A 13,665-nucleotide genomic window follows, 5' to 3' on the forward strand; every position below is an offset into this window, starting at 1 on the left:
CCCCTCTCTTCTTCCTTAAAAAAAAAAAATAAAATAAAAAATCATGATTTCCCCCTAATTTCCTCGATTTTCCAAATATTTATCTTGTTTTGTTTATTTTTTTTAAAGCCAGAATTATCCCTAAAATTGAATTCATGTCACCATGTGGAGGGGGGGGGGTATTTCAACAATTGTTTTATGCGTATATTGAACTTTATTGTAAATAAAAAATCATAGATAATATGAATATTAGAGATGATGGACATCCTAAGACCTGCTTTGAAGAGTGGTAGCTTTTTAAAAAGGGCATAACTGTATTTTTTAACACAACATTTTTAGCAAATAGGTTTCATATAATAAGCCATAATGCATTGAGCCATTGAGAAAGTGGAGAAAGAAAGGAGAGAAAGTGGAGAGAAACAAAGGAACAAACCATACACTGGAAAATCATCATAGGACTTTGGTCTTTGCTTTTGTGTTTGAGTATTAATAATTGTCTTATTTTGCTTCATAAATATCAGTTGTTACTTCTTTATATCAGTTCTCTGCTTCTAAAATACCTTACATGATAAGAGTTGTTTAACTTATATTCGTTTTAAACCAAACATTTGATGAATATCCTTCCAAAGCTATAAAGTTAAGTCAATAAAGTTTCCAACCACAAGGAATATAAATAAGTCGTCTTGTCATATTGGCTTCTCAGGCGACTACAATACAGTGATGTTCATATACATGTTACTGTGAATAACAAAAATTGGAGAATGTCGAAATTCACCGGTGAATGTCCAAAATTCCTTTTCTTCTCGTGAAATTTAGTCAGCTTTGTCAGTTTTATGTTTGATGGTGGTTTGATGATGAAAGGTTAGGTTAGAATAGGTTAGATTAGGTTTCTAACCCATTTCTGAGAATTAAAACCCAACTTAACTTCTTTACCATCAAACATTGCATAAGACTGACAAAGTTGATTGAAACCAACCAGGGAAAAATGAATTTAAGACATTCACCGGTGAATGCCGACACTAGCCAGATTTCGGATATTCACAGTAACATATATATAAACACATGAAAAAACAATAAAGATAGTCATAAGCATATATATCATGTCTACTAAAACATAATAAAACATGACTCAAACAAATGTTGGTACAAACGGTTCACGCGTAACCTTATCCTGACTCAAAAGAAAATTAAAATGTAGGGAACAAACTATATATTAGAATATGAATAAAATTCCATATAAATAAAACAAGAAATGAAACCATTAAACATATAGCAAAATGTGGAAAAATAAGACTTTATCTTGGGGGCGGGGGGAAGGGTCAATATACAAGAAAAGAGTAGTTTAGGCCATTATTTTCCAAATTCCCTTAAGAGGGTCTCGTTAATCCTCAGGGGGAAGAGGGGGGGGACTCATGCACAATACTGTATTTATGTATATTACCGGGCTCGGAATGAAAAGTGTCAGATTTATAATCTTAGGGGGGATTTTTTTTTTCCCACGAAATAAATTAGGTTGGAACAATCATTTTCTTACTACGAAGAATATCAAGACATAGAGATACTAACCCCCCCCCCTCGTCAAAATCTCGAGACATTTGTACCTCAGTCCATTTGAAGCTGATGTGCGGGTCTTTGTTGATGAACTAAGGCTATCGTCGTCCAGACAAAAATGCAAAGAAAACAAATCAGAGGGTATAACAACATAACGAAACGTCTTGTGAATTAAATACCGTAAGCTTTTTAACCTAGGCTATATTTATGTTCTTGTATTACTTTTTATTACGTAAAAAGGGGAGAAAGCTTGGAAAAAAAATTCAGGCGTAGGGTAGACATACAATTTTCATGTTTTCTGAGAAATTTTGAGCAGAAAACTCAGAACTTTCTCAGATTCAGGTTCTCTGCCTAAAACTGGGCAATTAATTTAACACTACCCTTATCTTAGCGATGGTCTCATTCCAATCAATAGCCAAGAAAAAAATTGGTGAAGGTTATACTGAATAACAGATTTTTCAACAAATTTTAAAATTGCGAAAAGCCAAAGCCTTCAAAAAGCCAAAAGTCTTTTAGAAATTTTGGGCATTTTAGAATAAATATTAAACGGAAAATGTTGTCACCTCACCAACATATTTTTGAGCAAGCTCCGATCCAATAACAATCAATAAATGTTGATCTGTTGGTATCAAAATCCCGTTTTCTAGAGTTTTGGTAACCATTGAGCCGGGTTGCTCCTTACTTAACGAACTGTTTGATAGTCATCAACCAACTGATGAGGCAACACAAACATAAGTATTAATTTGCAGATGATCTTTCGTTAAGACTGCTGCACTTCCTGTCACAAACTCCCAATCAGCTCATACCCCTTGTTGCAAAGCTTCAACATCAAGCTGATCAAGTGAAGCTCTAGATAAGCCTCGAGAAAAAGTGTGTAATACATGTCAACTTCCTGAAGAAGAGCTTAAACGAACTGTAAGTAAGGAGTGACCCGGCTCAATATTGACCGAAACTCTAAAAAACTCTCCAAACAAAGAAATCAGTAAAAATACTTGGTATCACATTAAGTGATGATCTCTCGTTTGGAGATCACATCAGCCAGATCACAGCAAAGGCAGCTGGTCTTCTAAAATCCTTTGCAAATCTAAGAAGGTTTGGAATGACAGAGCAACTCCTTCTTTCGTGCTCTAAAACCTATATAATGCCCGTAATGATGTAAGGCTGTCCTGCCTGGCACCCGTCCCTTACAGAGATGCACAGAAACGAATTGGAAACAATTCAGAAGAGAGCCTGCATAATAATTCTCGGGCCGAATTATAAAAACTAAGGAACAAAGCCTGAGCCAACTCAAACTCCCAACCCTGGAGGAAAGGAGGCATGAAATGCTGATGAAGTTTGGAGCTGACATCCTGAAGTCCTCAACATACCAAGATATCCTTCCTCCGTTTACTTCAGAGACCCACGCCAACAAAACAAGGTTGGCAACTCTGAAAGAGGGGGAAAAAGCTTTTGGAGGTCCGCCTACACACTCGACAACAAGATATCTAAAATAGTTTGTGCCCTAGTACGTCAGACAATTCAACAAGTGTCCTGAAATAGAGGTGATGGTTCATCATTTGTGTCTTTTTGTGCTTTTCTTTTTTTTTTGTGCTTAAATTGACGATACCCATGTTATTGCAGTGTGATAAAGGGAACGAATAAAGATCATATTATTATAATTGGTAATAAATTTTAACTTGTGGGACATCCTCGCTGAAAAAATTGCGAATCTGGCTAACGTTAGTCCATCCCTTACTCTACTCAAGCCTTGTACAAAACTAGATCTATAGTACGGTAAATCATCATATCCTGGGTCTCAAAATCTAAAATCGAACAACAAAGTTAGGAGAAGATTTAGAGATTCCCCACGTGTCTCTGATATTGCCATGCAGAGAAGACTAAAAGATGGTTATGCCACACAACATGCAGACCAGATGACTATCAAACAGGTCGTGGTAACAAACTGTAAGTAAGGAGTGACCCGGCTCAATATTAACCGAAACTATAAAAAACATAATTTTGATACCAATATCTAATATCTAAAGAATTGGCTGTTTATGCTGATTTCAAATATATAAAGTTCATTAGGTTTAGTTTTACCCATCAAAGCTTACGAGCTTGAGAAAATTTTCTCATTTTCAAAAAAAGGGGGAAACAGCCCCTAAAAGTCAAGTTATCTCAAAGAAAATCACATCATCAGATTCAGTGTATCAGAGAACCCTCTTATATAGATTTCAAGCTCCTGTTTGCAAAAATGTGGAATTTTACATTTTTTGTCAGAAGAAAGATCACAGATGCGCGTTTATTTGTTTATTTTTGTCTTTTTTTTCCAGGAGTGATCGTATCGCAAATTTTCTGCTGGAAGTTTTCCCACGGAGGAATTTTATATGGGAAGGGAAGTTTCCAGGGAGTGAACTTGTCAGGGGGAATTATACACTGGGAGAATTTGCCAGAATTCTCATACAAGATTCTTTTTATGTGTCTTGTCTTCTCTTTTCCGTCTCAATTTTAGGCGCGGATTGTTAAGAGATTGTCCAGGGTAAACTTTCATCCGGATTGAATTTTCTAGAGGATATTTCCGTGGAGAGGGTTTTTTTTCGTGGAGCTGAGACCAGACTTCCTGGCATAATTTAAAAAAGATCAGAAATTAAATAAAAACAACAAGTTTTTTCAACTGAAAGTAGGGAGCAACATATTAACTTAAAAATTATTACGTATATAAAGGGGGTTCCCCCCTCCTCAGCACTTCACTCTTTACGCTTAAGTTTGAATTTTGTCCCAATTCTTTAATAAAGGCTTCTGAAACACAAGGGCCGTTTAATTAGAACAATAAGACGCTTTTTTAAAAGTAATAAAAAACTTCAGCGTAAAGAGCGAGGTGTTGAGGAGGGGGCAACAACCTTTATATACGAAATAATTTCTGTTCGTTTTAAGTTTTAGTGTTACTCCTTACTTTCAGTTGAAAAAAACTGTTTTTTATTTTAATTTAAGCAAGAAGTGTCAAAATATCTAACATTACTAGTATGGAAGAAGAGAACAGGAGGCCGACAGGAAACTCGCTACAGTTAAGTCCAATCTTGACCCAATCGAAAGATTTCAAAAATGCGGCCGTCGCTGGGACCGTTTGTGTCTGGAAATTGCAGAGCTTGCCACTCTTGAGCGAAGCCTCTGGAACGACACATATCGTCGTCTGCTGGTCACCACTATGATTCAGGATGCGACTTGAATTTGCAGCAATTGCAAGCAAGTAAAAGTATTATTGGTCCAGGGGCATACAGGCCAATAATTCACGCCATTCGGGACACGTTTTTGCTCTTTTGTTCTTTTTCAAGCCTTACTTTCTGGTGAACCATTTTTTCAGATGCACTAGGGCTCCCTTGAACGAAAAATTTACGGATAACAGCGAACACAGAAATATCAAACCGGGCAGAAAAGAGCTTGCATATTAGAGTCCCCTTGGCCCAGTGAGTAGGGATGGAAGTTCCAAGCCATTCAAAATAGAAAGGTTAATTGGACCATTTTTGAAGTCCAATTTTAGGGCGGACCAAGGAAAAGCAACAAATAACAAAACAATGTAAAACGCCACCCAAGCAAAAATACGATCATATTTTAAGATGTGGGATTGTAAATCTTAGGTTAAAATTTTTGATGCGGACTTTCAATACAGTATGACTAGTTTTTATCAATCAGTATAGTTTTTATCAAACAGTTTGTGGTAACGAACTGTAAGTAAGGAGCGACCCGGCTCAATAGTAACCGAAACTCTAAAAAACGGAATTTTGATACCAATAGATACATCAAAAGAATTAGATTTTTATGCTGATTTTAAATATTCATCAAGTTTAGTCTAACCTATAAAAAGTTGCCTGAGAAAATTTGCCATATTTTTAAAAAAAGGGGAAACACCCCCTAAAAGTTGTAAGATCTTAGTGAAAATCACACCATCAGACTCAGTGTATCACTGAATTTTGATACCAGTAGAAACATCAAAAAAATTGGATTTTTATGCTGAGTTCAAATATAAAAGTTGCATCCAATTTAGTCCAACCCATCAAAAGTTACGAGCCTGAACATATTGGCCTTATTTTTGGAAAAAGGGGGAAACACCCCCTAAAATTGATAGAATGTTTCAAGCTCCTATCTGCAAAAATGTGGAATTTTTTATTTTTTGCAAGAAGAAAGATCATGGATACGTGTTTATTTGCTTTTTTTTTCCAGGGGTCATCGTATCGATCCAGTAGTCCAAGAATATCGTGAGAGGGCTCATTCGAACGAAAATCAAAATTCTAGTGCCCTTTTTAAGTGACAAAAAAATTGAAGGGCAACTTGGCCTCCTCCCATGCTCATTTTTTCCCAGTAACCCAATAAAAATTTTGAGATATTCATTTTGTTCAGCATAGTCGAAAATCTAACAAATATGTCTTTTAGGAGGACTTAGTCCCCCACAGTTCCCAGGGGAAGGGCTGCAAGTTGAGAATTTTGCCCATTGTTTACATACAGTATTGATTATTGGGAGGTATACAAACCTTTTCAGGAGGGATTTTTTCTGGGTGGGGGAGGGGAGGGGGGGGGTCAGAGGAGGGGATTAAGTTGGAGGATCTCTACATAGAGGATGTTTCCTTGGGGGTAAGGACAATGAAGGGGGGTGCCGTATTTCCCAGCATTATTTAAAACGATCAGAAATTAAATATTAAAAAAACAAGTTTTTTCAACTGAAAGTAAGGAGCAACATTAAAACTTAAAATGAACAGAAATTATTACGCATATGAGGGGGTTAGCCCCCTCGTCAATACCTCGCTCTTTACGCTAAAATTTTTGCTAGTACTTTCAAAAGAGTACTAATTCTAGTACTATTCTAATTAAACGGCCTTTGTGATTCGAACAAAATTCAAGCTTTAGCGTAAATTAAGTGGGACAATCTTTCCATAAAGGATGTTTCCTTGGGGGAAGGGACATTTCTATAAAGGGGGTGCCGGATTTCCCAGGATTATCTAAATAACGATCAGAAATAAAAAAAAAACACAAGTTTTTTCAACTGAAAATAAGGGGCAACATTAAAACTTAAAACAAACAGAAATGATTACGTATATGAGGGGGTTCGCCCCCTAGTCAATACCTCACTCTTTACGCAAGTTTTTTTTAGTACTTCCAAAAGAGCTATTTATTTGAATTAAACGGCCTTTGTGATTCGAACAAAATTCAAACTTTAGCGGAAAGAGCGTGGTACTGACTAGGTAGCGAACCCCCTCATATACGTAATCATTTCTGTTCATTGTAAGTTTTAATGTTGCTCCTTGCTTTCAGTTGAAAAAACTTGTGTTTTTATATTTAATTCTTCATGTTGTAGTGATCTCTGGCTCTTTTTCGGAATTGTTATTTCCAAATAACAATGAGTAAATGAGATATTTGATGGTTGCTATAAAAAAAGAAGCGAATAGTTAGAAAATATGTAGTAAATTATTGGGAAAATCACAAAAATCTAGTAGGCTAAAGAAAATTACATGAACGTCATAAAAGCGACTTTAACTATCAATTGAAATCTTCACGGTGAAAATTGCTATTCTTCACTATGATAAACAACCAGATAATTTGTATCTCTTGTTCAATTTCACGCATAACATTATTACTGAACTTAGTTCCGCTAGGAAACCATTGTGGTCACTTCTCCATTACTTAATCCGATATTTACAAATTCACAGTAAAAACTAAAACAAAGCTTAAAAAATGTGACTGTGCGTATATTAATGTTTCTACTTGAAGTGTTTGTAAGTAATACATACTTAATATTATAAAAACGATAGGTTAAAACCAAGCTTAGGGCTCTGGATAGGCTGGGGAAGAGTGGGTGGAGGGGCTGGGGAATGAGTGGGTGGATGGGCTGGGAGTTGTATTTGATGATGGTTATTGCTTTGGAAGTGTGTGAGTGAAGGGGATTGGCTTAGTTTTTTTCCTTATTATTTGTTTGTGGAATTGATTTATTAATTTAGGTTGATTTAGGACGAGTTATGTATGTAATAGCTACGCATTAGCAAAAAATTTTTCCCTAGCGTAGTGTTTTTTAATTATATTGGCTTGATTGTTTGTTTATTTGATGAAATAAAACCTAGACCTAATTTTTTCCCTTGCAAGGCAGGCTTAATTCTTGATTGGGACAACTTGGGCCAAATCCAGGGTAACTTTAAACCCTCTCCCCCGAAATCCAAAGCTTACACAAATAAACTGTTTTGGTTGTAAGAAGCATGCTGTAGGTAGAACAGTGGTTTGAGAAGTTTTTACTTTGGGTATATTTCAGGCCGTAATTTTCAAGAGAGGGGAACTTCAGCTGGCAAGTTCACAAAATTTTGTTTGGGCAGGTGCCCAAACAACGAGATTGAAGGGCATGGTACCGAGGCCGTCATTCCCCTTTCTTACGCGCCCACCTTTGTACAACACTTAATCTATGCATAGACTTGATCAAATATTGACAAATTTTGTATTTGCCATGTGCTGTTAGCTATCATTATAATTATAGAAGTTGCTTCAATAGCACAAATAAAAAATAAGTTGAAGTGGAATTGCAAATTCCAGATAAATTGTGTTGCCAATCAATCTTATTAGATAAATTTACACAAAATATGGGACGCGGAATACACGCAAAGAGGGATGATTTAATGCACGATAGAAGAAAACATGGGAAAATCAAAATCTTAAAATTTCAAATTTCTAAACCTCAAAATATATTACTTCGAAAAAAAAGCAGATATAGCAATTTCACTTCAAAATGAAACCTTAAATAGCTCTTTATGATGTTCCAGGGCCTCACAAGCAGTGAAGAAAAAAGAGAACATATCAGTAATACCCACAAAAAACTGATCTTTCTTGTTGTTCACGGGGGGCGGGGGGCTGCAACTTTTGACTTTGCTGTAAAGGCTTTTGGGCAACGGCAATTCCATTGGTGTACTTTTTATGTCACGCCATCTTCGAAGAGTTTCAGGCTATTTTTTGAAATTTTCATAAATTTATTTTCAAAATAGCATTTTACTATTAAGACTAGTCGAAATAATAGTTAAGACTACCGTTCCTGACTCAGCAACAAATGATAATTTTTTGTCACTAGATACCTTTTTAAAACGTTTTTTTTGTTATTATGGGCCCTGATTTGGGGTAGCCATGATTTATGCAACATGACATTCAACATAGTAAAAAAAAACAGGCAAATTATAGCCTAAGTAAACTATAGGAAATTATGAGGAAAGTGGTAAAATCTCTAAAAACCCTCTTAAGACACATGCAATTATTTTAGTACCACAGATATAACTCAAACTGACAATTTGAATATGTAAAGTAAAAAATTTGCTAATACTCATTGTGAGGAACAACAAGATAATTTGTAACTAATGTTCAATTTCATGCTTAACATTATTATTGAATTTAGTTCCACAAGGAAACCATATGGTGGTCAATTTTCCACTTCTTAAGCTGATATTTATAAATTCACAGTAACAAAATCAGCGTTTTTGCTCAAACTGTTTGTAAATAATACGCAAACACTATACTAAAAAACGAAAAATCAAACGGGATGGCGTCATAATATCTAACCGCCAGGACCAAGGTAGTACCCAGGATTTTTTTCCGGCGGGGGTTTTACTCAAAGATCTTTTTTCGGGGGGGGGGGGTACACAAAAATTCACAAAAAACGCATACAAAATTTGTTTATATCCGTTTTTGTTACGTTTTTACGAGTCAAACAAAAATTTCGATGTGGGGGGGAAGGGGCGGTTCAAAACCCCTTTAATATAATTTGGGCTATATATTTGCAAATGAGGGGGGGGGTAAATTAACCTAACTTTAGCGTCCCCCCTGATGTGCAAATATACAGCCCAACTCATGTAAGTCCAACGCATTATGTCACCCATTTTTTTTTTTTTTGTGGCTATGAAACCAAATTCTTTAGATCTTACGGTACAATCCTTTTATGCGGGCCTCTCGGCTTAATCATTATAGACTAGGCAATGATAAAACCCTTTTTTCACGTCTCAACTGTTCTAGAGCAGGTAATGATAGCAAGGGTTTCATTGCGTATACGATGTTAATCTGTGGTTTTTTGGGGTTTAGAGGGAGAAAAGGTACCTAGGTTAGGTTACATATTTAATATATGCAATGCTTTACCCCCACCCATCCCCCTTAATGTGCAAATTTATATCCCAAATTTGTTTATAAACTATTATATATTCGTCCTATTTTATTTCATTAGCATTAACCAAACTCGACTTTTAGAGAGGCCCGCATAAAAGGATAGTATCGATCTTACATTCAGCAAACTTCTCGAATGTGTACTGTCTAACACAGAAGTACCCAATTTTGGCCTACATTTTCACGGAAGGGAGTCGTTTGGCAGACATATCCTTTCGATTTGACTTGAAAGGGGCCAACCATGTTAGAGAGGGGGTCACAATGCGATAGATAAAAACAACTGCCAAATCACGTAGCAATACAAGCAGATAAAGAAAATTAAAAAATCTGGAGAATTTAAGGCAACAGCTCAAAGTCCCCCCCCCCGCTTTTTCAAAACTTTTCCTCTTCCCTCTGGAATATTTTTTTTGCAGGCACCCATAAATAATTGAAGATACGTGGATATTTAATAATAATAATATCATTAAAACGTCTCCTTTTAAGGTAATATGTAAGGTATATACTCTGCCCGTAAAAAATACCAATGGAAATTACTTAAGATAGCTTTATTCGGTGCCTAGCATTCTAAAGTCTTTGGTAAGAACTGATAAATCATTAGGTTTTTCACTGAATAAGCATTCTTATTTCAATATAAAAAAAAATCTTGCCGTAATATCTACCCGACTACTCCAGCTGTGCGCTATGCACGAATTGGTCATTGCCAACACCCTGTTTCACAGGAAAGACATCTATAGGCCTATAGCAACGATGGCGAACGCGGAAGATGATTGACTATATTATAGTCAACCATCACTCACGAATTGTAGAACATATCGTGGCGCTGAGATAGGGAATACAGACCATCGATTAGTTTCTGCAAACTTCCGCCTGCGTCTTAAAGCCCAGCTTTCAAAATGGCGCCAGCCAAAATGAGACACCCAGAAACTTAAAATTGAGGCATTCCAACAAAATTTGAAATTCAGAATAGGTTTGAATGCCTGGATACACTTGTTGACCCTAATAAGTTCTGGCAGACTTATAAAAAGGGTGTACTAGAGGTTGCCACTAAAACCGTCGGTCGCATGATGTATTCAAAGAAGCCCTGGCTATCGCAAAAAGCACTGCAAATCATTGAATAGCACCGAAAAGCGCGGTTGGGCGGAGATATGCCCTCCTATAGACGGCTAAACGGTATTAGAAACAAATTATTCACCGTGATAAACAACAATTTGTTGAGAATAAAGCTGAAGAGCTAGAAGATGCGGCACGAAAAGGTGACGTCATGTCACTTTTCAAGCTTGTCAGAGATCTTAGCGATGGGAAACCACCAAAGATAGGCGCAGCTAAAATCGTCTCTGGTGAAATGCTAGAAGAAGACAACACGTAACTTGATCAATGGAGGAAGTACTTCGCAAAGCATTTAAACGCCGAAAGAATCGTCGTTGACCTCAACCAAACTACATCCACTCAGCAAACAACATATGAAAATCTACCAGAGCCTAATCCACCCTCGGTAGAAGAGATAAAAAATGTCCTGCGGAGAATGAAGAACAGCAGGGCACCAGCAACCTGCAGGATCACCGTAGAGCTGCTAAAGTTTGGAGGACTGACAATGCTACTTTGGCTGCACATGCCGTTCTCCCTTGTCTGGTGAACCGAATTGATACCTGAAGAATGGAAGGAAGGGATAATCCTTCCTCTATGGAAGCGGAAAGGTAGCCGTAGCGATTGCTCAAATTACAGAGGAATCACCCTCCTGTCAGTGCCTGGCAAACTATTCACCATGACGTTGCTTGATAAGAGTATCTAGTTTACTTGTAAGTGCTGCCAGATTCAGCAAGCAGGTTTCATGCCCAACAGATCCAAGACCGAGAAGATATAGACTATTCGACAGGTCATCGAGAAAGCCCGCTAGTTCCAGTGTACAGCATATATTTGTTGACTTTACAGCAGCTTTCGACTCGATCGACCGTGAGTCCCTTTGGCTGATACTAAAACGAACGGAGCTCCCTGATAAACATTGCCGTCTGTTCAAGGCACTCTACACTGTTACAAAAAGCTCCGTCCACGTCAATGGTCGCCGAAGCCCACTATTCGAGATAGATACTGGTGGAAGGCAAGGCTGTGTTGCTGCTCCTTAACTTTTCAATACGGTGATTGATTATGTCATGGGTCCAACCACGAACTGACTCAAGTTCGGACTGAAATATGGTGATAGAGTCCTATCCGATTGCGACTTTGCAGATAATATTGCCCTGATTTGCACTTCTGCAGTTGAACTCGAGACAGCTCTCAATACACTTTCGGAAGGAGCCCTGAAAGTGAGGCTACATATTAGCTGGCAGAAAACAAAAATAATGATCATCGACCCGGCAGGAAATTCCGCCAACACACCATCATTCAACGTATAAGGTAACAACTATCGAAGTTGTCAAGTCTTTTTCTTACCTTGGATCAGTCGTCTCGGATAACGCCTCAATTGAAATGGAAGTCCAGTCACACATCGCGAAAGCTGCGTCTAATATGGCTCGATTTTGCCGTTCATTGTGGTCAAAGCCCAACATTAGCCGAAAAACAAAAATGCGGATCTACAACACGACCATAACACAAGTCCTTCTCTACGGTTCTGAAACTTGGCCGGCAGCTGCTTCTGTTCGTGATGCCATAGACGTGGCCCAAACGAACTTCCTAAGAAAAATCGAAGGGATCAAGAAGCGCCCTCGTGGAAGACCCCGGTTCAGATGGAGGGACAACCTTACCCAGTACATCTCCATGATCGGTACTGATCTCCAAGAAGCAGTCAAGCTTGCGCAGGACCGTTCCGAATGGAGGCAGAGTCTCATCTCTATCTACGCTGGACCCCCAGCAGGAGCCTTAATTCAATTAAAAAAAAAAAAATCTACCCACTTTGTAGGGATACTGTTTGAATTAAATCCATAGTAGAGTTCGAATTCAGAAGCCTTTTCAAGAAGGACACACTTCAGAAAATGCCACATTCTATGCTGAGACTAAGCACAATGTTCCAGTTAGGGTATATAGTTGTATAATCCTTGTAAGAAACAAATTGCCATCGAGAGTCTTGGTTTCGAAACGACGTTCCTTTTGAACCATAAGCTGGGTAATTTCCAATAATGGCATCATTGGATCCTTTATAACTACAGTAAGAATTTTTGTGATATAACCAGCAATTTTCACCATAAAAAGTCTACCCCCATGTTTAGGTCTGCCACTAAGCGTCATCTTTCTGCAGAATTATAACCTGAATAGATCCTTGATAATACAGAATAGTGAAGGATAGTGGGAATAGTGGAGAGAAAAGTCAGGGGGGTGATATTCAGGGAAAATTTTCAGAAACGGGGATTTTTGCAGACGGGAAGGAATTCCCGGGGAGTTTTCCAGAGGGAACAATTTTTGGGGGGATAATTGTCAATAGAGGAAAATTTCCAAGTGAGGATTTTAGCAGAAGCAATTTTCCCCGTAGGGATTTTCCACAGGGACAATTTTCCGCGGAGGGGATTTTTGCAGGGGACTGGAGGGAATTTCCTTTTTTGAGACCACATCAGCGTGTGATGGTTAAGCTAGCTGTAATATAAATATTATGTTACACAAGTTAACAACTTCAAATATTAGTGTCTAAACAACAACTACTACTACTACCACTACTAACAAATCACCCCAGCACCAAACTGCCTGAGGCCAACACAGCTGCGCACACTCCTCCTCCATCCCATTCTATTCAAAGCCTCCGTCTTTACACCCTCCCAGGAAGCTCCCATTTCCTTTAAATCTTTCTTTATGACATCCTCCCAACCCAGACGAGGACGACCTGCTTTCCGTTTAGCCCTAGACGGTTGGCCGAAAAGAACAATCTTCGACAATGTGTCATCCTTCAGCCGCACAACATGCCCTAGCCACCTCAACCTTTCTTTCATTATAGCCCTAGAGAGCGGTATTGAACCACATTTTTTGTATAGCCTATTGTTTGAAATACGATCAGTCAGCCGG

At 37.9% G+C, this 13,665-nt stretch overlaps 1 protein-coding gene across 3 annotated transcripts in view; it reads left to right on the forward strand.

The window, feature by feature from the left end:
- LOC148942732 (diacylglycerol kinase 1-like) overlaps positions 1-13,665 on the forward strand; it is a 147,596-nt gene that overhangs the window by 115,744 nt on the left and 18,187 nt on the right. Inside the window, exon 6 of one of the 3 annotated variants that reach the window (XM_089102800.1) lies at positions 5,728-6,028. The exons of the other annotated variants lie outside the window; for them this stretch is intronic. Within the exon in view, the coding sequence (XP_088958926.1) occupies positions 5,728-5,750 (23 nt within the window). The 3' untranslated portion in view covers positions 5,751-6,028. Of the gene's footprint in view, positions 1-5,727; positions 6,029-13,665 lie in introns of those variants that run through there. 3 annotated transcript variants of the gene reach the window in all.

Source organism: Artemia sp. Qi Xiang Cuo, chromosome 16 (assembly GCF_049724085.1).
Source record: "Artemia sp. Qi Xiang Cuo chromosome 16, ASM4972408v1, whole genome shotgun sequence".
NCBI lineage: Eukaryota > Metazoa > Arthropoda > Branchiopoda > Anostraca > Artemiidae > Artemia > Artemia sp. Qi Xiang Cuo.